The sequence below is a fragment of the Caloenas nicobarica genome, chromosome 13 (genome assembly GCF_036013445.1).
Source record: "Caloenas nicobarica isolate bCalNic1 chromosome 13, bCalNic1.hap1, whole genome shotgun sequence".
NCBI lineage: Eukaryota > Metazoa > Chordata > Aves > Columbiformes > Columbidae > Caloenas > Caloenas nicobarica.
The window spans coordinates 12,957,896-12,983,246 of NC_088257.1; the positions used below are offsets into that span (position 1 = coordinate 12,957,896).

The following is a 25,351-nucleotide window of genomic DNA, read 5'->3' on the forward strand; positions in this document are numbered from 1 at the left end:
AAAAAAAATATTACGTTTTTATCAGATCACCGCAGCAGTGCAAGGGATCTCACTGAAGCACATTTTCAGGCTCAGTACCCTCACCAAGACAGTCACTGCCGCAGAATTCCAAATACAGGCACTGTCAAGGCAAGAAAAGAGACGGGGACAAGAGCCAACTGAAGATGCATCAGGACAAAGACACTAATCTTAACCTATTTATAGGATTTTTCATCCACAATTAAAGCTGCATTGTGCAACATAGTCCACAGCCTGACAGTGGCCTGGTTTGGGACAGAGAGGCCTGATTCTGCTCTCCGTTTCTCCCCTTTTCCTGAGGGCTGTAATTCTGCATCAAGCCCACTGATGAGCAGAGCATGCGCCAGAGCTCTGGTACCATCACTTGTTTTGACATGAAAGAGAAAAGGCTTAGTCCATATTTTACAATTCCTTTTTTGTCTTTGTTATTGGTTTGTCGTTGTTTGTTTTTGTGTGGATAAATCACGAAACCAACAGGTCAATCATTAAAGCCTGTCAGTTCCGTTAAAATATTTTAGAAAACTTTTTTTTTTTTCCTAAATTCATCATGAGTGTCCTTTTTTTTTTATCCTTTAAATACAGTTAATTCAGAGTGAGAGTTTACTTCAAGTACTGACAACAATGAACTTACAACAAAGCTCCTACTCTTAAGGAAGTATTTATAGAAATCGTATGTTACTACCTTAATGGTTTCCACGTACCATAACTAAAACCACAAAAACACATCTTTTCCATTAAACTAATACTTAGCTGTTCATTCTTAGGGAAAAAAAAAAAAAAAAAAAAAAGCAGTGCTAGCTGTGGCCTTTGCCTAACCGAAAATGTTAGCCATGTTAACAGTAAAAGAAAGAGAGAACGAGGATGTATCTATTAGTTATTTATGAGGAAAAGAAGATAAATTCTGCTGCCACAGTTGTTCTTCATTAACAATTTATGCAGTTTATACTCATTACTTGTACCACAAAGGTATTGTTACTTTAGTAATCTTTCTATCATACAAGAGTCAGTTTAGTTCTTACAAGTGCTCCTCTATTAACAGAGCCATAGTTTACAGTCGGTTACGCCATTTGAGTGTTTGTATAAGCAGTCAACAGGAGAACAAGTAGAAATTTTCAAGATTGGGTTTTCCACTGGCAGACTTGCAATCGTTTCTCATTTCTATTCCGAGGTGAAAGCGCCCTCGTGTGGCACGATATTTTCTTTTTTCCCTATATATATTCAATCCAGCAAGATGAACTGGATTGGGTTTCCCATATATAAACAAGCCATTTATTTATGTACTTGTTTACATGAGTTAATTTTGAGAAAATGTTCCATTTTCTACTTATATTTTCATATGGCTCTGCAAACAAATCTTTTAAAATTTCTTACTCTTCTCTGTATGGTTTCTGTGAAAAATTAGCAGAGAAAAACCCACTGGAAATCTGGACAGCTGGTGCATGTCTGAGTCTGTATGAACCATGTGGCTGCTATTGGCTGTGCTAAAAAAATTGTGCCTATTAGTTACCATATAATCAGTGACCTATATTGATCCTAGTTGCTAGACATTTGATCAGTCCTTAAAGAAAAAATGGTGGCCTGAAATTTCAGTATAGTTTAGTTCATACATTACTCTTCTCCCATTTGTTATTTGTTTGGTTGGTTTTGGGTTTTTTATTGAGTAGGGGATTTTGTTGTTGTTTTTGTTTTTCCTCAGCAGTTTCACAAATCCACCTAGTAGAGGAAAACTTATAGTTTTGGAAAGGTATAATAAAGATATTTGGTAGAGTTCTTTTGCCATTTATCAATTCACCATCAATATTCTCCTATATAATTTATTTTCTCCACAGCATTTTACATTTTAGCCATAAAAAGCACTAAATTACAAACATTATCCGGATTACTGAACACACATTTATTTTCATACTACTAAACACAAGCACATAATCCAGTTCCTGGGGGAGAAGAGCTCCACGATGAAGCTCCCTGACCCCATGGAGGCAGCAGGAGGTATGGAGCTCATGTGCTGTGCACTTCCAGCACACAGAGAAATTCTAGAGATGTTAGGTAGTGCACTGTATAATGGAACACATTGGTTGTTTTCCAAAACTTTTAACTTTGCCATGAAAGAACGTTAACAGAAATGCCAACATGTGCAAAGGCTAGCCCTTCACCTAACTGAATTTCCCTGTTCAAAACTCCATATATTTAACAGAAATGAAACACTGAATTTTCTACGCTCCAAAACTATCTAATGAGAACGAACTGAAGTGACACATACAAGTAGCTTGACCAGGTATCCAATATATAATTTTTGAAGCTCTTCTGCACTTATTTTAATTATTTAAATCTAGCAGTGATTTAAACAACAGACAACAGAATCTTACAGTACTGAGTGTGAGACAATCTCGGCTGTAAGTGTTGCTACCTGAACTATAATTAAGACACCAATTTCTTGTGATGTTAGAAAGCTGTTCTTTTCTCTAGCATTTGTACTAGCTTCCAAATCACTTCTGAGTACAAATTAGAGGCTTGTTTCCCCAGTACCTTACACTTTGCACAGTCACTTAAACATGCATAAAGAGAGTACTAATGGGTATAATTTCCCATTCACTTCACACAGGTATAAATGATTCCACAAGCAGCAAGCAATGAAGGATCACACCCACCGTGCTGATTAAATCGGTTAAGTGCAGTGTACATTCCCCCTGGCTATGCTTCCTGGCACAACTAATTCCTTCTATTGAACCTCTGGGACTTAGGCCAGGACTACGCACAGATGGTTCCTCAGATCAGGAATTCACTTTCTCTACTGCCTAACAGAGCCTGAATCCTGGTATTAAAGTTACTATAGCACACGAGTGTGTGGTAGGAGGAGCTTCCCAGTTTCCAAAGTTCACACAGACTGCCTTCAGTCTGTGTAAATCAGGATGACACAGGAGTGTTAGAAATAAAATCTTTTGTAAAGTCTTACTAAGGGCATGATCATTAGACACCAATGGTATGCATCTCCTTTTTCCAAATATCTCCTGCTCTAGAAGTGACTTTCTCTGTGTGCAGCAGTGATTATTGCTGCCAAGAAAAACCTTTGGCTTCCCGTTCAGAGTAGCAGTATGAAGATGCTGTAGCTTAAGTCAGAACCCTGCCCTATGTCTTGTGATCTTCTAAACACAATTGGCAGGAATATGCATTTAGTAGAAACATTATATATTTATAGATGAAGACAAACATGATCTGGACAGCATTTTCCCAAGAGACTGCATTCTGGTTTAAACATGCGTCAAGAAAGAAACTATAGATAGATAGACATAAGCGGTTATCGTATCTTCAGATGAAGACGACTATGTGTATCTATCTATATACACAAGCATAGACGAATACAGAGGAGTAAGAGAAATACATATATTCAATACAGAGAGAGAGAGAGATGATGTCTAAATATATTAAGGATGACTTATTATGTTTTCAATGTAATAAAATTATTTTTTTCCAGGGAAATTTTATATTTCTTTTGAAGTTGAAAATTATCTATATATTATTTTCTAGACATACGTAATAGTTATATATACACCTTAGAATGGACAGCAGGACTGTAAGGTCTCTGGTGAAAGCCTAAGTAATCCAAAATCTTTTAATTAAGATGCCAAATATCAAGCTCATAAATATGTTGTCTTACAAAGATACTGCCAAGTTGCATTATCATTCATTTCTAAAGAAATCCAAAAGCATATTAGCCCTCCAAACAGCAACCTGGCAGCAACCTGAGAAGCTTTCTTGTTACGGTAGAGAATATTGGATAAACAAGAACCAGAATTGAGGGAAAGAGAATGAAGTAATAATGAAAAAGTTATCAGCATGTCAAGTGACCGTTAATGAATGACCCTGTGCTAAGGATCAGCTCTGGCCTTTTTTACTAAAACAATGTCTTAGTTTGACAGCTTCATGCAGGCAACACCCCAGGGGTGAAAAATCACCTCAGACACAGAGATAATCTGAAAATAACAGAGTATTTAAGCCGCTCCTGGTTGAAGAATGGAGAAGTCCATGAACAGAGGCAGAAAAAAACATATGTGGGTAAAAACAGGGCTGGGGCAAGATGCCTTCACAAATGGTGCGATTAAAGCAAGTACTGCAAAGTCCATGTTCCACAGAGAACTTAATACATTTTACATTTCAGATGTATATGTTATGACACCTGATACAACTTTTCTTATTCAAAATCTCAGAACGCTTGCTGTTCTATCATTCCAACATCATTTATGTAAACCAGGCAATACCAGCAAGATGCTTCTCTGAAGCATCCCACCACATAGTCCTGTTCTCCTTAATGCTTTATTTACAATTGTTCATATTACTTCAAGGCTAGAAGAGACATTCAACATGGCACAGAATTATTGGCTTGCTTTATCTTGGCATTTCCTAGATTATTTATTATTCTCATACTTACCTTGATAAAAATCATCAGTACACCCTACTTCCCAAAATCCCAACCAAGCAAGGTTAAAAACAAACAAAACACCTTTCCGTGGTATTAATATTGTCCCTTTCTTTCATAAGATTCTCTGAAATAGTGGAATTTTCTCCATAATGCAAGAGTGTCTGCAGCACCAGCAGGCTTTCAGATTGGGAAGCAATATGCAATTTAAAAGAAGTTATGCATCCTTGAATCATCCTTCAGATAATCAACTCCACATTGCCTGACGAGTTATAGTTGACACTGAAGTTTTTACTTCCTCCAATTTAACTTCTCCATCAGTAGAAACCTTAAAGTTTATATAAATATGTATTGTCTCTTATTTCCTTGAGCTTTCAGTAAAATGTTTCCAAGTCTACAAGGCATGGGAAATAAGGTCTGCCAGAATAATTCTGTGGACTTTGTCTACAAATAACAGGAGCTGATACAGTGTTTCCTATGGATATCATTCTGCAGTGTTTTGAATTTGTTACATGTGTATTCATTAGGAAAGAAAGTCTTTGCGTAAAGGAAGGTGCAATAATAGTTGTGAGAGCTGAACAAAATCTAGAACAATTACATAACTTTTTAACTTTTTGGAACATGTTAGCAGAGATATGTAATTTCTAAATGTAATTGGTTAAGAATTCCGGTATTAAAAAAAAAAAAAAAAAAGGGGGTGTGGGGAGAGGAAATTGTGTTCAGTTACATATAAAACACTTCCACCTGGAGAGTCTCCAGTTTGTGGAGCAAATTCTTTGTGACAGGAAATCGTTGTTGGTCTATGGAAATGGACTGTCCTCTGCAGTGCATCTTTGAGATGACCGAGAATTCGAAGTAATGTTTCATTGCTGCTGAATGGACCAAGGCCTTTGCAAGTTAGTTAACATTTTAAAAGATTTTATGCATTACAATTTGAACAACCACCAAAAAAAAGCATAAAATATTGTCAAAATATTATTGTTGCGGTTTACTGTATAAAAAACACTCCTTGTGGTAAAGGAAAAATCCAGACAAGTCTCCGTGGAGACCAGGTTATCACCACCAAGTTTTCTAGAAAAAACATGATAAAACAATGTATGTGGAAACGGTCTGTAAAATAGAAGGACTGAGGCTACTCTTTCTCTCTATACACATATATGTATATTCATGTGTTATCCACACAAATATTGGGCTTAGATTGCATACACTGTTATTGAGCAACGACAATGCATGAAATGTTTGCAGTATGCCTTGGTCTAGATCATCTGGATTTATCTGTTTGCGTTATTTTCAGCACAGGTGCAGAGTTTTGAATTTGGCTCTATGACTTGTAACGAAGTCCTGGGTTACATACTAGATTCTGATATTTTCCCTTCTTTCGAATAAAAGATCCTACAAGGCAAAAGTGCTAGGACTACCAAAACAATTGGGCAAAAAGACCTGTTCAAGTACAAGACAAAAAATATGGAGAAAGAAGTTATCTGATATATCTGTTCAGCTACTACAAAAGTGCAGCTTCAGGGAAAAAAAAAGGCAGTAACAGAAGATCTGATTTTTTAATTTCAATTCAGAGCTGATCCTTTGTACCTTTTAATGCTCTCATCTATGTTTGGGTTTCACGTCTTTCTAGTAATTTCTTGTCTCATGAAAGTAATACAATAACACTAAGCATGAGAACAGCCTTAAATCGGTTTGCATGAAAATAATACAGCTACTGATTAAATCAATCTCTACCAGAGTACAGCAGGAAAAAACACCCAATTTTGAAATACCGATGCTATTCATAGCCTATATGAAGGTAAATGCATAAAAAAATTTTCCCAAATTGACAAAATAATCACTTCTCAGGAAGTTAATACACGATTCAGAGAGACAAAGAATGAGTCATGCTGTGATTTCACAGCTTCACTTTTACAGTATTCCTGATCAGTGGTAGTTTTTCAGTATACAAAGGACACAAACATACAATGTAAACTTATCTGTGAATTATGAGAATAATCAGACCATAGTTATTTAAAATGGTTGCTTATATTCAGCCATATCTCCTCGTAAACTGCACATACATAGTTTGGGTTCTAAGTTTTTGGTTTAATGATAATGTAATATAATTAAATTAAAACCAGTTAATTCCTGGGATATGGACATTCACTTTGAGAACAATAACATAACAAAGAAGCACTGGCAGAAAAGTGATCTCTGAAGTTTCTTCCGTGACCAGGTTCAAAGGGATTATTCCAGGGGATATTAAAATTTTAATTAAGCCTGAAAACAGAGACCTCAGTGTTAACTAAACGTACTGATCTAAGCAGAACACACATTAGCCACAGAGTCTCTTTGAAAATGCTGGAAAACTATCTCGCTCTGAATTTGCAAATCCTATTCTGTTGCAGTTTGAGACTTCTCTGGACTGCATTTCACTGAATTGCAATGAAGTCTTTTGTAGCCTGGGGTTCTGTAGTTCTTTTGCAATCAAGATTTCCCAGGAGTGTTGTAATCTGAAGTAAAGATGAGAACTAAGTTTTTTTAGTTTAGAAAAAATACATAAAAAACTGAAGCTCTGCAGTATTGCTGAATCCAGATGGAATTTATTCAATAGTTTGAGAGGGGAAAAACCTGGAAAAAAGGTTCACAAAACTATTGATTGGGAATATGTTATGTACAATGGAGTAAAATACAGCCTCGATTTTTTGGGCACTTAGGAGATGTGGTTTCAAATCCTTTTAGAGGAGATAATACAACAGAAGATCTATAGGCAAATAAGAAATTAATTATTGACACAACCTAGCCCTGAAGAACAGTTGAGAACATGAATAATTTAGAAAGTACATCTGAAAGCATGCATCACCAGAGAGTAGAGCTGAGAGCATGCTAACAGGGGCAGCGTGCTGACCAGAGCTTTGCTGGACCACCACTCACCCAGCTGCTGTGCATTTGCAAGTTGTGAGGAATGACCTGGGTAGAAAGAAGCCTGCTGTGCTATGCAAGCCAGGTTACCCTTGAAATCTTTAAGTACAAGTTACCTAAGTGAACCTGCAAGACTCTTTACTTTCATAGTGTGGAAAATCCACCAGTTCTTGAGCTATACCAGTGCTGAAGAAGAGATATGCATGTATTTAGCATCAGTGTATTTGGTGAATCAGTTTAATATATATACACCCCAGACATAGAATAGGACAATCCTAGCTGTTATATAGAAATTGTATGTTGGGTTTTTTAACTTAACATTCTATCTTGGTATGCTTTTATTTTACAGGAGACTATGTAGTCATGTCTGTTTACTTTAACCTGAGCAGGAGAATGGGTTATTTCACTATTCAGACCTACATTCCCTGCACACTTATTGTTGTGCTGTCCTGGGTCTCTTTCTGGATCAATAAGGATGCAGTTCCAGCCAGAACATCACTGGGTGAGTTGGTTTTTCTTCTTGCTTTTATTCAAGTGTTCTAATGTTTAATTGGCACCTCTGCAGATCACCGGTTTGTAAATATAAGATGAGAGACAATTTCACATGAGCTCTCCTCATTTAATGTAGTCATTTCCAAGAAATAATGGCCTAAACTGTATTTTCATCTCTTCCTTTTTACTATCCCGGATCCTAACTCTGGGTATTGTAGATTACCTAGAATAAAAACTTTTGCATCTTTTTTGATGAAAGCAGTATTTTTGTAAAAACCAAGAGGATGGGGAACATTGTTGGATTAGAAGCAGGGACACATTTTTATTTGCTATGCTTCCATATCACAGTGACTAGCAATACAAATGCAATAAAAACCAAGAAGAAAGCAATCTTTCTGGTTGCCTGTATGTCATGGTGGTAAAAAAGGGAGAAAGTGGTTCTGTGGTTTCTGCTTTAGGGACCAAAAATAAAATCTAGTCTTCAGGCCACAAAAATCAACTGAATTTGATGGTATCTAAAATCCTACACATGAAAATGTGGCATGTAATTTATAAAAATTAGCAATTTCTACACATTTAGCAACTGTTCCACAAATAAATTAGAGACCAAATTGACCTTGCTTGTGCAAAGCAGCTCTAGCTGTAAGAATTATCAAAGTAGAAACATTCAACTTTGCATGAAATCCACACAAGAGAGAAACAATTTAGTTTTTCCTTCTGCATTTTCATTTCTTCACAGAACTACAGCACAGTGCACTGGAGTGCAAACCGAGGGACAGCATTTTCATTCCCGAGCTCCCTTGAAAGAAACACAGGAAGAGAGGATTGGTGGCTACCATGACAGAAATTTTTAGGCATTTTATTGCCTTTTCCACATCCTCTCTAAAAAGAGATTGCAAAATCTGCTTTAAAGAAGTAAAAAATTAATAAAGGCATTCAGCTGTTGTTTAAAATTTTACTTAGCTATAACAAACCAGATAGGTTGCTTCATAGAGAATTAACCTACTTGTATCACTAAGGAGGTAAAATCCATAGGAATTTGCCATATAAAATGTGATGAATAGTAAGCGTTCTGATGCATTTTTGATGTTCTTTAAGTCATAGTACAGGGAACAATGTTTTGAAAGGAGAAGAAATGGTCAGGCATGTCATAGTACTTCTCAGTTACAGACCACAGTCACTTCTGAAGGCCAGAAGAGATTCTGCTTCTGGGACAGAGAGAAATCTGACCTCAGTGGTACAGTTACAAGGAGCCCTGAGAGACTCTCCCTTCCTACTTTATATGCAAGAAACCACCTAAATAATGAGCAGCAGACAATTTGTGTGGGGCTAGCATGTTTTCCATACAACTAGAATGCATTGAGGAAAGAGAAAGGAAACAGATGAATTCCTCTATGTAGCACACATAAAAACCTACACATTTTGTCCTGAGGTTCCTTCTTGATCACATGTTTTCTTAAGAATTTTCATTAATTTCTCTCTCATGTAGTGACTGCAGGTGTGTCTCTTACTGACCCTGGTATCATTACCCTGCGAGTAAAAATAAGTATACTTGGCATCAGTATATCTGGTGAATCAGACATACTTATCCCAACAGCACAAAAAAATTGAGATTGGTTTTGAGGTTACTTTCAAGACTGGAGTAAAGCTATTTTTATTCTCCACCATGATCTTCTCACCCTGACACAAGTTCTAGCTCTGTTTAAGGATTTAAGTACACAAACCCTAAAACTAAATTTCTCAATTAAAAACAGAGGCCCCCTAGAAGCAAACAACTGAACTAAAAATAAACTAAATTTCTTAGAATCAGAATACATCTAAGCAAAGTATTCTGCAGAGCAGCACTTGCGGTGACCACGCAAAAATGTTTCATATCCCGTGTTAATCCTTGAAGCTGTCACTGAATCCACATTTCACTGCTGTTTAAAACCTTTGCTATATGTTTGAACTTCAGGCATACTTCAGAACAGGTCAGAGAGAGATAACTGGTAAAATCAATTTGTTACTTGAAATAATAATATTTCTGCTATTTTCTATCTACCTACCAGGTATTACAACTGTCCTGACAATGACCACCCTAAGTACCATTGCTCGTAAATCTCTTCCCAAAGTTTCCTACGTGACAGCAATGGATCTTTTTGTGTCAGTCTGCTTTATTTTTGTTTTCTCTGCACTGGTGGAATATGGAACTTTGCACTACTTTGTCAGCAACAGAAAGCCAAGCAAGGATAAAGACAAAAAGAAGAAAAATCCAGTATGTACCTTTTTACCAGCAAGGTCTAAACTTCAATCAGGTTTTCTGAGAGAGCATTTAAATCCCTCTTTATGCTTGTACTTTTTTTTAAGACTTTGCTATTACATATATACTCTTCCTTTGTATTAATAAGCATGCAAACATTCACCTTGAGAATGAAAAGCTCATATATTAAAGTTGTCTGGATGCCAGAGAAACTAATTTCTTAGAATAAGCACCGTTTTAACCAAAGTGTTCTGCAAATCACAACTATCACCAAAATTCACCAAACCCATTGTAGGCAGAGCTCTTGCTGTGACCTTTATGGAAGAACTCCCAGTTTCTCTGTCTTAACTCTAGCAATGTTTTCTGCAATTAACTTATGCCCATATTATTGACATGACTATTTTTCTTATTATCAGGACTACAGTTAAACTTTTATACTCAAACTACGGAGTGTGCTTTTTCTAATTTCCCCTTAAGCATCTGTTTCCTTTTCATTGTTTTCTTACGTTCTTTTTCTTGTATTTCTTACCTCCTCTACCTACTTCTCTCTCTTAGAAAGTGATTTGGCTAGCAGTTTACAATTTACTTATGGATGCACACTACACAATAATATAAAAAGTATCTAATAGTCAAAATAAAAAAATTCTGGAAGTATCCTCAGCAAGGATTTGGGGTTTTTCCCAAATAGGGAAAAAGTTTGTTGCTTATTTTGTCCAGGACAGATTTCTCCCTGCCTTTTGCAAGTCAGCTGAAAAATCTGTTTTCTAGATTCTCTGAGATGAAAAGAATGAGTGTAAGAGGGAAAAATAGCTTAACCATCTTCAAAAAACCCCAAATATGCCTTTGAAAAATGTGAAGAACAAGTTTTCTACGTTTATAGAGAGTATTTTCAAATCCACTTCAAGCACCTAGGAAACAATGAAGTCACTTGGATTTGCTCTGCTAAAATCTTCCATGAGTTTTAGTTATGAAACACAGCACAAAAGGAATATAGAAAAATAGTAATTAAACCCCCTTTTATTACATGTTATTGCTATAGTTTCAACTTTAAATGCTGTTGAGAAGTAGACTCTAAATACATATACATATATGTACTCCGTAGTGGATAAACGGCCAGAAAAGCATCTCTAAGACTATAGAGGAAAAATTCTCTCCTAACTTTAGCTATGCTGAAGATGAATTTGATCATAGACCTCTCTTTTGGTCAAAAGAAACAAAGAGGCATTTCTGGAGCATGATGCCTCCTGGCCTGTCTTAGGCTGAAATAAATGGCTCTCTATGTGCAGGTGTGTCTTTCACGGGCAATTTAAGGAGCAAAGATAAACTACTTCAAATTTAGTTGTCTCACTCTGAGATGTCCATATAAGGGCAGTTTACTTGCTCTTGACTCATCTGTGAGCATTTGTGGACAAACAGAACTATAAATAATTGCCTGGATCCTAATCGCAGAGTCTAAAAAAACCTTAGAAGCAGAGTGTTCAGGACTCGGTCTGCAGGTAAAAGGAGTATTTTTATAAACTGTGAATGGTCTCTTTCAAAACAGTTCAACGTGAAAGATTGGAATGCCCTGGGAATATGAAAAGATCTAAATGGAGTTTGATACGTCTTTGGCCCAGATGTAGTTACAAGACAGTGACAGGTGAAAAATGTGGGGGTTTTATACTGCAGATACTTGTTTAAATTGCTATTATCCCAACATTTCTATAAATTTAGTTCTTTTTGACTTACTATGTTTTAGAAACATATTTTTAATTTACATTATTTTTGTCTCTTTCTTTCCTTTCTTTAATTTAAAACAAACCCCTCTGATTCTCTTTTCTGTCTACAAAATGAAAGCTTCTTCGGATGTTTTCCTTCAAGGTATAATGTTTTTTGGAATGGAAATTCACTGCATGCGACTGCTGAATTTAACTATTAGAGCTTATATGACGGTGGTGATTTGTTGGTATTTTTTTAGTGAGACATCTAAGCATTCTACTCAAGGTAACTTCCTAATTAAGTAGAATGGTTATATATTTCTAAACAATTTGTAGAGTTGATTCAGCAGCCCAAATACTGATTCGCTATGGTTCTGAACTTACCTAAGTTCAAGAGTGAGCAACATTATTGGATCGCATGAATTAAGAGAGTTTAATGTTAAAACATTTCTGCTCCTCTCTTTCTCAATTTGCCATGGGATCCAATAGCACTGGCTACACCAGAAACCTGCACTACACCCTTTTAGAACTCAGCTCTGACCCTGCCTTTTTAACCTTAGTGATTTCACTCAAAATTATAAAACCAAATCTGTTCACATTTGACCTGACCAAAATTCAATGTCATCAATTATTCAAATGCTGTTCCTTATGCGAAAAAGTCAGAGTTTTGAAAGGGTTTAAGATGCAAATGTATTTTTAATGCTGTCACTGGATCAACACACTCTTAGCAAATTAGCAAATATATCTAGCCATGTTCCACATCTACACCTTATCTTCATTCAGAAATGTGGAGATTTCATTTAAAAAAAAGAAAAAAAAAAAGATAAAAAAACCCACAACACACAAAAGCCAAGAAATTTCCATACTTCTGGAATGAAATTGTTGTTATTTTACCCTAATGACTGTCAGCAGGAAATTTCCATCCTAGTGTTCGCCAAAAGCTCAAATCAGTTTTAAGTGCTTAATTTGCTCAATTCATTCCCAATATATAGGGAGATGTGTGTGTGTATATATATATATACAGCTACTATATAAAAATTGTAACATATTGAACCTTACAACTGGTGAACATTAGTAGATGGTGAACTGCATATATTCAAACAATTGAAGAGTCTTATAGAGATTCTCCTAACCTTATTCAAAGGACACAGATTTTGGCTTTTTTCCTGTATATATATTTGCTACTGTCTCAATACGAACCAGCCCTATATTAAAATCCTGCATTTCCAATTGATTATTTCAGTTCCTTCCATGTGCAATACACAAATTGCCTTCAAATATCAAGGAGCTATGTAAAATATAAACACAAAAAGAAACGTAAAATGCTATCAATTGCGTTCTTGAATGTTTCCTTTAACCTCTAATCTTTACTTAGTTTGTCTTTAAAGCTAACTGTCCACAGCTGTTAACTTTATATTGATTTGCACTGCTTTCCTGTAAAGTTAAAGTGTGTGACGCAACTGATATTAATAAGTTCCAGGGTAATACTACCTTTAGAACTCGTCAGCAATTTCCCATGTACCCCACGCAGAACCATTATTCAGATGTTGACCATTAGTCTCTATCCCCCTCTTGTTCTGGTGATAATAACAGAGTCTCTCCCTCCTGCCCCCTTTTTCTTTTTTTTGGCACTCCACCTTAGGCACCTACAATTGACATCCGCCCTCGATCAGCTACTATTCAAATGAACAATGCTACACACCTCCAAGAAAGGGATGAAGAATACGGGTACGAGTGTCTCGACGGCAAGGACTGTGCCAGTTTTTTTTGCTGCTTTGAGGATTGTCGAACGGGAGCGTGGAGGCACGGAAGGATACACATCCGCATTGCCAAAATGGACTCCTATGCCCGCATCTTCTTCCCAACTGCCTTCTGTTTGTTTAACCTGGTGTATTGGGTATCATATCTTTACCTTTAAAAGGAGAGGGAAATCAGTGATATGAGCCTTACTCACTGAAGTTCTTAGAGAGATGGTTTCCTAAGTCCACTTGAAGTATATACAATGCGCTTTATAGTGGTCTGAATTCTTTAGTGCCATAACCCGGTAAATATCAATCATGTAATTCGTCCAAAAATTGCCGTCAGGTTATTGTGAATTAAATGTCCATTCAACATGCCGAAATAAGTTGAAATAAAAATCACATAAACAGGTAATATACAGCTAAACCTGCTGGAATAGAGAGAAACAGAGTAGACAGGGCAAGGGGAGCATTGAGACATCACTTCATAGTTGGTACTGCTGCTTCAAACAGGAGTGAGAGAAAGAAGAATTCCCAGGTTAAGTGCTGTACAGTTTGTTAACGTTGGCTATAATTATGCTATAGCTTTATTCTACGCGGACTTTTCTTTTTGGAAGAGTCAGCTCTCACTTTGAATAGGTATTATTAAGCTACGAAAGTAACTTCTACTCCCACCAAGATAAAAATAGATCTTTTCCTTTGCCATCCCTTTAAGAGCACATGTACAATGTTGTAAATATTTCAGTATATAAATTCTAGTGCATGCGTCTTTCAGGGGCCAAAATAAATGAAACAAAGGTACCATAAAGTTTTGTCTTTTATTTTGTGTCTCTGGATGTGCTATTGTAATTGAAATGTGGACATTTTTTTTTTTACTTGAAAAATTACCCCTTTCCCTCATGCATGGAAGATCCAAGCAGACAGCACTTTCATGTAAGACATTAGAGAAGCCTTAAGGATTCAAATAAATAACACGTAGACAAATCTGTATGGCCAATATAATAGCTCATAAAGTATACTGTTGTATGTGTCTGCTGCAGTTGTAGACTTCATTTTCCATTGATAATGTTGCTATATTTCAACTGAATTTTCAGTAATTATACATTGCGAGACCAGCTTCTGAATTTAATCCATGTGCTTCTATTGTTCTTTTCCCATGTTGAGCTCTACTTTTTTCCTTACACAAGTGTTTGTGGCGGCTTTTTTATGCTTTAATCCAGTCCAGGAAATAGCTTTTATTCTAGACATTATTTTTACATAAAAGCTTCAAGTTCATTTTGAAACATTAGATTTTGTATTATATATACACATATAATTCTCTGCCCATTCATGTCCTTGATCAGCAATAGTTGTTGTCAGTGCTGCTTTTCACTCGGTGAGTACCTTTACTAGAACAAACCTTCACCATGGCTAGCACACGGTTTATAGATAGCCTTGAAAATAAAAGGGAACAAAGGGTGTCTTGGCTACTAAATCACATGTATGCACATTATGTGTATTTAAAACCTTCAACCCACCTGGGTGAATCTTAAAAACCATTTATCCACTGGTTTTCAGAACCTGTATGATGCTCAGTTATGCAACCTTAAGCACATGTAAATATGACTGACTTTTTTTTTTTTTTTTTTAATTGTCAAAGATGTAAAATGTCACCTCCAGGAAAATGGGCTTGCAGATTGAAAAGGGAGATATATAACTTATCATTACAGAATTATTAACAGCTAAAATGGAGGCAAAGGAAAGTTTTCCCATGTTTGTATAGTTTTGGAAATAAAAATGTATAAAAAAGGAATAACTCTTGATCATCAATTGCTCTTTGTCCAATGTATTTGAAAACATTTTAATAAAGGAATTGCACACACCTGTGGACTTTTTCAATAAAACTGCTGCACTCAATTCCAGTTTTCTTGTGATTAGTTTGTTAAAAGCATGCTTCAAGGACTAGACTGCTTGACTAGTTTGATTCATCAGCTGCCCAAATATAGGTGATGATAACATTCATAACCCTCTTGATTGTCTCATTTTGTAGTCAGACCGCTCACCCACATAACTTTCAAGAATGGAGACTAAATATTTAAAACGATTCTGAAGGTTCTCTCATTCTTAAGAAAAACAACCAACCAACCAACCACTGAATTGGAAGTATCCTAATGAAGAGAGAGAACCTTTCTTTATGTACTTAGAGAGTACCTCCACTCCTGAATGAGAGTCAATCATCTTTCACACAGAAATGTGTTTCAGCTGGTGCCAGACAGAACAATTTTTTTTTTTTTTTTTTAATTGCAGTGGTCAGTGTTTTAAGTTTCATGTCAGTTCCTTGCAGTTAATAAAAGGTGCTGATATTATACATTTTTACCTGGATCTTTTCCTTGCTACTAAATAGGTTTTATATAGATCATTTTGAGTCTCAGCCTAAACCAGCCCTTCAATTCCCTCAAAGTGTATTTCAGTCAACATATTTAGATTTTTTTGTCAAGACACTAAGTATTTCACCCTAGTTCAGCCATCGGATTACAGGTGCATATAGAAACCTGCAACACTGAAGAATCAGATACAACAATGAGGAAAAACTGATCAAATCCCTCACTTGGGCAAGTTGGTCTTTTCCTTCCAGCAAGGAAGGAGTTTAAAGACTGACATACCCCCATTCTAATAATGCAAACCACAGCAGATGGAAGAGCATGCCACACCTGTGGTTAAGGAATTGAGTGAACTTTTCTCACCATATATCACTACACAATGCAGAGGAAATAAGCCCTTAATCAGTTGCTACCCAACACTTCAGCTCCCACCACCCTTAGGTAGGTGATTTCATCATCTTCTCCTGGAGAAAATGGATGAGATTCAAAAGGACGGTTCATGGAGAAACATATAATTCCCAGTGAGGAAATAACACCAAAGCACAATCTAGTATTAATTAAACAGACATGACATTAGCTATTGACCTTTGTATTGTCAAGCCAGACTGCCACCACAGCAAACAAACAGCAAGCAAAACACCATTTGGGTATGATGCAGGTTATATTAAGAAAAAAACTGCTCAGAAACCTATCTATACAGACATATTCACACATACATATTACAGAAATATACAGATTCTACATATTAACCCTCCCAGTTGCATTCTAGGGAAGAAACTCACTCCTGGTGCAACAAACTTGCTAAAATGTTTTCAAGCTCATCACACTGCAGACAGATATTACTGCTCTGAGATATGACTGAGGGTGGCATAATTATCTATTCGCTATTTATATTCCAGGAGTATGTTTATGTCATAAGCATTCTTGTCCCAGGGATTATGTCATATATACATATCAGAAGAGAACATTCTCAAAGCATTTATAAATCTTGACACATTTATAACATTTACAAACCCTGGTTTGTAAATAAAGAGCTGGTATTCAGAGATAACATTTTTCAATGTTAAGCAACTGCGAGACTATAGTTTAACTAGCCCATATTGAATAATTTTAGCCTCTGTACATTACAAAATGCTAAAGCTCCTAAAGGTGCAGTTCCCAGCACAGATTGTATGCACGCACTCGAGGAAAAAAAAAAAAAAAAAAAGCAAGTGTTTTTTTTTTTAACCCTCTGACTTCTAGTTCACTTTCCCACAGTCACATAAATCCATCTAACATGAATGATGAATGCACTGGTCAAATATACTATGTGTATCAGTTTCAATGGCACAGCTATAGCACCAAATATTGGCAGTCCAAATATTTGGATCTCCTTCCTGCGGTGGCCCCAAAGCCCTTCAGTCTAAAAACACAGGTAGAAAAGGGAAAAAAAGTAGTTGAAGAATACTCAAGCAAGAAAGCTTTGTTAACTTCTTGCATTAGCTTCTTTCAACAAGAAAGCTTTGTTAACTGCATGAATTTGAGTAGATAGCATCACTTTACATGGAACCAAAAAAAGAATTGGGAAAATATAGTTTTAGGTTATCTGCCTTAACATAAAATCTGGGTTTTGTAGGATCAAGGCAGAGATGGGTTGAAACTTGGGATTTGAAAGAGAATAAGCAAGGATTTTCTTCAGGTTCGCGGAAGTATTTCTCTTGCTAGAGAGGAAAGGCAGGACTAAGTAACAAAGTCTTTGTGGGTAGTTGAGGGAAGAAACTAAGACATGACTATAGCACAGAGGCTGAAGCCAATATTGGGTTGATGTGCTCTATCCAGCCTGCAGCTGAGAGCTGAATTAAAACAACAAACAAGAGAATTTGCTGAATTATGCAAGAATTATGTACATTAATGGACTAAAGAGGCAGCCCAAAGCAACAAGCTAAGAAGAGGAATTCAGAGGCAAAACGATCCAGAGAAAACAGAATAATTGTTAAGGCCAGAACATTGAAGGTTGCAGTTCTGAGCTCAACAGAACACATTTAGGCTTCAGGCTTCATTTACATGAATGAAGAACCAGATTTTGGCAATGCTGTGGCAGAAAGGTAATGTTATTTGGAAATAAATAGCTAGGTCCAAGAGAGGCCTGTTGTTTTAAGCTGAGGGATCCAAGGCAGAATCCAATAGTAAGTACGAACATAAGAAGGAAAGCAAAAAATATAAAGGAGCCATCCAAATGAAATTAATTACAGCCCAGGGGAAAAAGTGACATTTTAAGTGCAAGTATTTTCTTTCAAACAAAACTTTAGTTGCTTTGCAAAGATAATGTTATTAAATCCTATAAAAAGCTTCACAGGTAAATAAATCAGTTTATTATACTCATGAGAGATCTATTGTTCCATTTATAGAAATTAAAAGCCAAAGCACCTTCCCTCCTAATTTAGAAGGATTCTGTAGATGAAAAGATTTAGACTACCTACTTGCACATTACTGTGTTGGTTTTTTTTTTTTAAGTCAAGATTTACAATGAAAAACTTATCTGTTGCATATGTAAAAGAAAGTTCATGACCTTCTAAATATCTTGAATAACAGACACGAATTAAAAGCTTTGCTTCCAAGTCAGCAAACCATTTGAATAATTCATTACGGAATATTGAATTAGTTCAGAAAAACATATTTAAAAAAAGGTTGCTTTCCTGTAGGGAAAAAAGAAAACCACACTATGATAAGACTGGATAAGATTCTCCCATTTGGACTCAGATAAAATTCATATTGATTATCAAAATGAAAAAAAAGGAAAATAAGAAATGAGAAAAATATTAAGATAGCTTTATTTCAATGAGTATCAAGAACATTACAAATATTGATCTTTCTACCAGAGACATGCTTTTTGATATCAGCATATTGAAATCTCTATCTGATGAGGTTTAATTAGCCATGACTCCTCTAGAATTTTCAGGTATGTGCTATAAGGCTAACTATAGATTCAGTCATTTTGCTGTGAGAAACCTAACCTTAATTTACCCACAGGAACAAAACAAAGCACACACACAAAAAAACCCCAAAACAAAAAAACAAAGCCCAAACAACAACGACAAAACCTCCCCACAACTACAAAACCAAAACCACCACACACAACCAACAAGCCACAACACCAACACCCTCCCTCAAAACAACCACAGACCAGAATTTCTTATTTCATTCCTAAAATAAGACACAAGCACATAGAGGTATCTATCCAGCTAATATATTTACAAAACATCTATAAAAACAGTAGATGAGGCTATACACTGCTTGAAATTCAGACTTGCTAGAGAGGATGTAGCATAGTTGGATACTTTGCTGTATTCAAGAAAAAAAATAGTAAATTTACCATGCCTTTACTAAAAAAAAAGAAGACTGCATGTTTGTATTGACAAAACAATGTATATTCATAAGTTCTCAGAACTCATCTCAGTGGTTTCACTTAAGGCTAGAAGTGAAAGACCAGACTGACAATTTCAAGAATTCTATAATCTCATAAATCTATTCGGGTTTCACCAATTTTCCTGCTTCTCATTGTAGTAATATCAGTGCTCTTTAATCTGCTGCCACAGTGAGATTTATTGTAGAAAAAGGCATTTTCCTTTTGCTCTTTCCAGTTCCTTTGCCCTCACTGAACATTCACCTGAATTTGATAGCTATCCTGCTGATCTGGCAGCTCCGGATCTTACTTACATGTATGATGCTTCTGTCTCATAAATCACCATCCCCACAGCTTCACCAGGATTTGTGATTCCATTTCAACTCTGAAAAACTATAGTAATTTGAAAATTATCACTTTTGAAGAAAATACAAGTGAAACAGTAAAGTTAATGGACTCAATACTAGGAAGCTCAAAAGCAATAAGACAGACCTATTTCTAACTTCACGCTTAGCCTTTTTTTTCAGGAGAGCTGATGCCAGCTCTCATTAAGCTCAGGTCTCTCTACCCTGGATTGTGACAGCCCAGAGAGTATCCATATTTGCATAATCTGCAGCCTCTGACAACATCCAGGTGTGGCACAAGTATCACCAAAGCCGCACCCTCCCCACATAGCAGCACTCCTGCTGATGTCAAGCACCTGAGGATGCTGTTTACAGGTGCTGATGCTCCTGAGATATTTCTGGAAAGCAAAGACAATGGCCACACCGAAACAGCTGTCACTAATTCCTTCAAACCCTACGTAACACTTCATGAGCATTTTTTGGCTGCCCTCCTTGGTTTCAGTAGCTTTGCTGCTGGTTTCTTAGGAGTCCTCAGCAGCTCTTTAGGAAAGATATGCACCAGCTGAGCACACTGTGAACGGCCCTTGGGAGAGTCTCGGTGTCAGAGGATCACAGGTACAGACTAGAAAGGGATGAGTTTACTAAATGTTACAATGTTTGAATCAAAACAAAACAGTTGTTCTTCAGCTCAAACACTTGGGATATACAAGAAATACCAAGTCCAAACAATAAAAATACTAAATGAAATGAAATGGCAAGAGCAGCTTAGGAAACAGTCATTTAGTTACAAAAGTATTTTTCTGCCTTTTTTTCTACAGGTTATTTTGCAAAAATACCACAACAAAAAGAAAAAAAACAAATCTGTATTAAAACAAACTAGAAAGAATATCAAGTACACTTCTAATTTTGAGTTGTCAGAATAATTTGGTTACTTTTAAATTTACTGTAGAAGCATCCTAAGTTAGACTTTGTTACGAAGACGAGGGAACAACAGGGAGTGTGACTGTCTGTTTGTTCTGCTCCCCTCTAGGTCATCACGCAGCATTTGGACAAACAGGTCCAAACCACCAAAACAGGTGGTTTCACTGAGAGAATGCTACGTGGGGAAACATCAGCACAAATCACAGCCTGTCCAAAATCTGTACAGTAGAAAGCAAAACTGTGTCAAAGAAAGCACCTTGCAAACTCCTAATACACGTGGAGAGATTTGTTTCAAACTACTCTGTGTGACTTGCCACAGCTGATCAGAATTTTCCCTATTTGAAGAGTCATCTTGTTCTAGTACATTAGTCTTTGTTTTAATAAAATACCATTTTTAGGCATCAGAAGCCTTTTCTGTCCTTTGCAGCATTTGCTTTAAAGACAAGGTAGGGCAGCTCCTCCTTCCAGCAGTCTTTGACCTCGTGCCCTGTCACTTGTGTGCAAAGAAATAAGCGCAAGTCCCAAGTATATCTAAGAGCAGGCCTGAAGAGAACTATCCAAAAAATTGTGAAATTCTTTTAACCAAAATTATAACTTTCTTCCGAAATCCTCTAAAAAGCCTTCTCAGCTGCCCATGAAGTAATTGATACCATAGAAAAATGATTCTCATCAAGTGTGCTGCAGCTTGTGTTAGCAGCTGTGTGTTCCACCAGCACATCCTGTCCATGGGCTTGTTGAATTATTACTCAGGTGATACTGGTGCCTTGTCACCCATGTCTGCTGGCCCAGTGGTCCTCAGCCAATGCACTGACACATGTTCTGAGTACCATGTAAAAGCATAATATGGAAAAAGTTACATGATTATAATAGAATGGTTCGTCATCAATGATAACAGGAGAAATTATTAATGATTCATTGTTATTATCTACTAAGAGTTATTTGTAAACCGATGTTGGTTTCTACACATACTTTTAAGAGTCGTTAGTCTTTGTTAATTAATCTGCATGACTCCTGTTTAGCTTCTGGCTGCTTCCTTTAGTGATGGCATCAGCTGGGACCAAAAACTGCTGAAGTACAAATGGTAGCATACATCTACTCAGTAACTGCATATTTCAGAGCTATTGTCAAATGAACAAAATACAGGATGCCTGCCCAGTAAAATTTCAGTGGTTAGCTCTGCTCAAGATCTCTGACATTTGAGAGTCATTTGATCCACTTTTTTTGTGTGTGATTTTGATAAAACACTGATCTTTCTGAGAAGTCTTAAAATTAATTCTCAACCTGAAATAAGATATGCTATGGTAAAATTTCAGAGGAGAGCAGCTGGATACGAGTTAATTGTATGAGCATATATTCTAGCCTGCAGAGTTTATTTTTCCTCCGTGTACAAAAAGGAAAAACCAGTAATGCTGAGCAGTTAATGCAGACACACGGGCTCTGATTCTGTAAGTGGGTTGATGTTCACATCCCATGCACATTTGAGATAATTGTAAAAATTCTTCTGAGGATTGTGCCAAATAAATGCTAAGTGTCATGTTATTGCTCCTTCTACCTTCCCTCCCACTCTCCCTGGCATGTGGGTACAGAAGGGCCAGCCCTCAGTACACTTAAATTCCTATCTGGTGCAAAGGGAGAGTACAATGTAGAAGATACTCCTTTTCAAAGTGCCCTTATTTTGCCCTGTCTTCTAGGGAAGGAAAAAAAAAAGAGGCAGATTAAAAACAAACAAAACAACAACGACAAAACCCAAACAAACAAACAAACAAAACGCAAAGCATAGAACTGTAAACTGGTATTTGGGGATCCTTTAAAATGGAATAACTTTAACTCTGCAATCAACTTTTCTAGGTAAAGAAAAAGTATTGCCAGCCTGGTTCCTGTTCTTTGTTTCTTTACTAAAAATCGTAGAAAATTAGTTTTCTAAATTACAAGCTTCTTAATCTTGATAGACTATGACCATCATGATGAATCCTATGAGAAGCACACTAGGTCTGTACATCACTTTGAGTACTAGTACAGTTAAATAATTCCACTCTGTCTGAATAATTTCTCACGGTTCCAATACATGGATTGTCATTCTGATGTTGCCTAGACAATGTGTTCAATGAAAATTTTGAAACAGAAAGGAAAATTACCAGTTTTTCAAGTTTGGTGAAAGAAATCTTACTAACTTTTAAAGCTCTGTTTAATTCATAAGTAGCAGGCAAAATACTAATCAAATTTCTCACCAAAATCATTCATGCTATAGTAGAACAGAATGGATTTTCTTCTAAACAGCAACAGTTTCTAAAGATGCTCAGCAATTATTATCCGTTATGAGGAATAATATGCTTTTCAAAGAGGTGAAATACAAAAGGATCTCTTTATTTATTAAGAAAAAAAAATGAAAATAATTACGTAGGAAATGAAAGTAAAAACAGGTGAAAGAACTGTACATCTGAAAATATTGTAAAATAATGGAACCCATAAATTTAAAACCCCACTATCTACATTTTTAAGAGTTAACACACTTGAAAAAGTTTACATTCCTCATTTGCCATAATTTTAAATACATTACTATTAAAAAATCAGAACCATTGGAGAGTTGTGTCACAGATATCAATGAATACATCCCTACCTAAATGTAAGTTAGCAACTGTACTTAGCTCTGCAGATCTATATTTTTATTTAGCTTCATCTTGTTCAGAAATAGACACCAATCCTCTCTCTAAAGATTTCCTTAAACATACATTAAAATAAAATTTAAAAAAAGTAAAATCGTTTTACCTGTTCCTTAGTATGTTTGGAGAGACAAAACTGAAGGAGAGAAGTTAGAACTCTAAGTAAAAAAGATGTAATTTGGAGAGTTACCACTTAGTCATTTATGTGAACTTCAGAATTGATATTTTCACATTTTCTCCACAGCTTTTATAGAGAAAACATTGATATTTCATTACCATATGTTGAAAAACTGGGGAAAATATGGTCTTCAAACCAATTAAGGACCTAGTGACTTCCTGCTATGTGCCCATCTTTGTAATATGCCTAAGATCCCACACACCCATCTAGATGAGCTTGGAGGTACCAAAGAAATCCCTGCTGACAACTGCTACACAAGCACAAAACTGCAGAAGAATAGGGTAACCTGTGTTAGCAAAAATGGCCCCCAAAACTACTGAGCCATCTGTTTGTTGTGACTCTTTGCATTTTGTTGGGGATTTTGCTGACTACACACGAGCTCACAGAGATACATGGATTGGCATAAAAAAAAAAAAAAGAGATGTCGGAGACAGTTACAAGGTTCTTTGTAAATTAATGAGTATTTTTTCCTCTTCTCAGATTGAGCAAGTACATACAGAATTTAAAAATTATCAGTTTAGCGACACATTCTCTCTTTGCCACATTCCCTTATATAAAGCTAGACATTAAGGTACACAGAAAAGCCAACAATATTCATAAGTGTGTCCCACTCGTACGTTTAAAGTGTTTGCTCTACTACTTAACACTGACAACACCATTTGGGTATACCGTCTTCTCAAGTAATCTTCAGTTTTCTCATCCTACATATTTTGCAGTAAATATAGACAACAAAAAAGTGTTCTGTGTGACGACAGTCATAAACATTACCCTAACATTCTTTGTGAAATATCATGCTACCTGGATATGTTCTGAGAGTAGGGGAAGCATTGCTTTGCATTTTCAAATTGTCTAGCAAAATGCCTAACCCCACTAAGGAGGGAAGCTCTATGAATGTCTCCTCGAGACAGCAGCAGCCCTGCTTGTCTCAAGTGATTTTTGGTTTGAGTTTGTTTTTTTTTTTTCCAGTTTAAGGGATAACATAAAGATAGACTGCATTATTCCTTCTCTTTTCAATCTAGGAAGACCCTTTACCTCAGGTTAACAAAATCTTTAGCAACCTATCAACTACATTCAGGCTCTTTCATCTTATTTATTACTCTTATAAAATCAATTATCTTAATTTTTGTCCGCTAGAAGGCAAGTATGATCTCGCATGCCAGAACAACAAACCCACAGGCAGTGAAAATCCTGGGGTTTAGTCTCTACGATCCCGTAATGATTCCCCTAACCATTGACTAATACTGTTAGATAAAATCAAGATTTTTTCTGTTTCAAGAAAAAATAGCTAAAACCAGAATCCTCCTCTAAACAATCATGTTCAGCTAATGACACAAATTATACCTTGAATAAAATTGTACCGGCCATCTTCCAAGAAATTCCTTTTGCCACCATAGAAACCAAGGATGCATATTCTAGAGCTGATCTAGAAAAAGGTAGGATTTTGTGCAGTGGCTTATTGGGTCACATGGGCTAGATTGTTGCAAGGCAGCTCAGAAGTAAAAACACACACAAAGAATATCCAAGAAGACTTAATGTGAAGTGGATGTAGAATATTAAGTAGATTTAGACAAAATCTACTTACATATAAGAAGCACTAAATCCATGCTAAGTTTTCTATCCTGATTTTTATTAAACAGGGGACGGTACATAAAAACACTTCAGCATTATGGTTTTATCTGATCCAAGAGAAATGTTAGACCAAGGTACAGAAAAATATTTTTATATCTGAAGTTTTTGCATTCCAAATGTTTATTGTGTTTTAGATCCTGCAGACATTTTTAGGGCAGCTTTGTAAAAAGTTCTTTAATATCAGCACCTATCTATTTAACCATGAAACAGTTCTAGAGAAAATATGTTTTATGAGGACATGCCAAAAAGTTCTTTTCGCAGTGGGTATCAGTAACAGTGGCAGACAAAGTCCAGTATTTTCATAGCACAGCACTGAGGAGTATTCTGAAGTACAGAGAAACTAATTTCTTCCTCATTTTCAAAACTTGAGCTGA

The 25,351-nt window shown here is 36.2% G+C and overlaps 1 protein-coding gene across 5 annotated transcripts in view; it reads left to right on the forward strand.

Annotated features, from left to right (window-relative positions):
- Positions 1 to 13,682, forward strand: part of GABRG2 (gamma-aminobutyric acid type A receptor subunit gamma2) — a 64,879-nt gene extending 51,197 nt beyond the window's left edge. The window contains exons 7-10 of one of the 5 annotated variants that reach the window (XM_065644193.1): positions 7,686 to 7,838; positions 9,877 to 10,082; positions 11,904 to 11,927; positions 13,407 to 13,682. In XM_065644193.1, the coding sequence (XP_065500265.1) occupies positions 7,686 to 7,838; positions 9,877 to 10,082; positions 11,904 to 11,927; positions 13,407 to 13,682 (659 nt within the window). Of the gene's footprint in view, positions 1 to 7,685; positions 7,839 to 9,876; positions 10,123 to 11,903; positions 11,928 to 12,446; positions 12,455 to 13,406 lie in introns of all 5 variants that reach the window. The other 4 variants (XM_065644194.1, XM_065644195.1, XM_065644196.1 and 1 more) reach the window with 4 other exon arrangements.
- Positions 13,683 to 25,351: the final 11,669 nt, after the last annotated feature.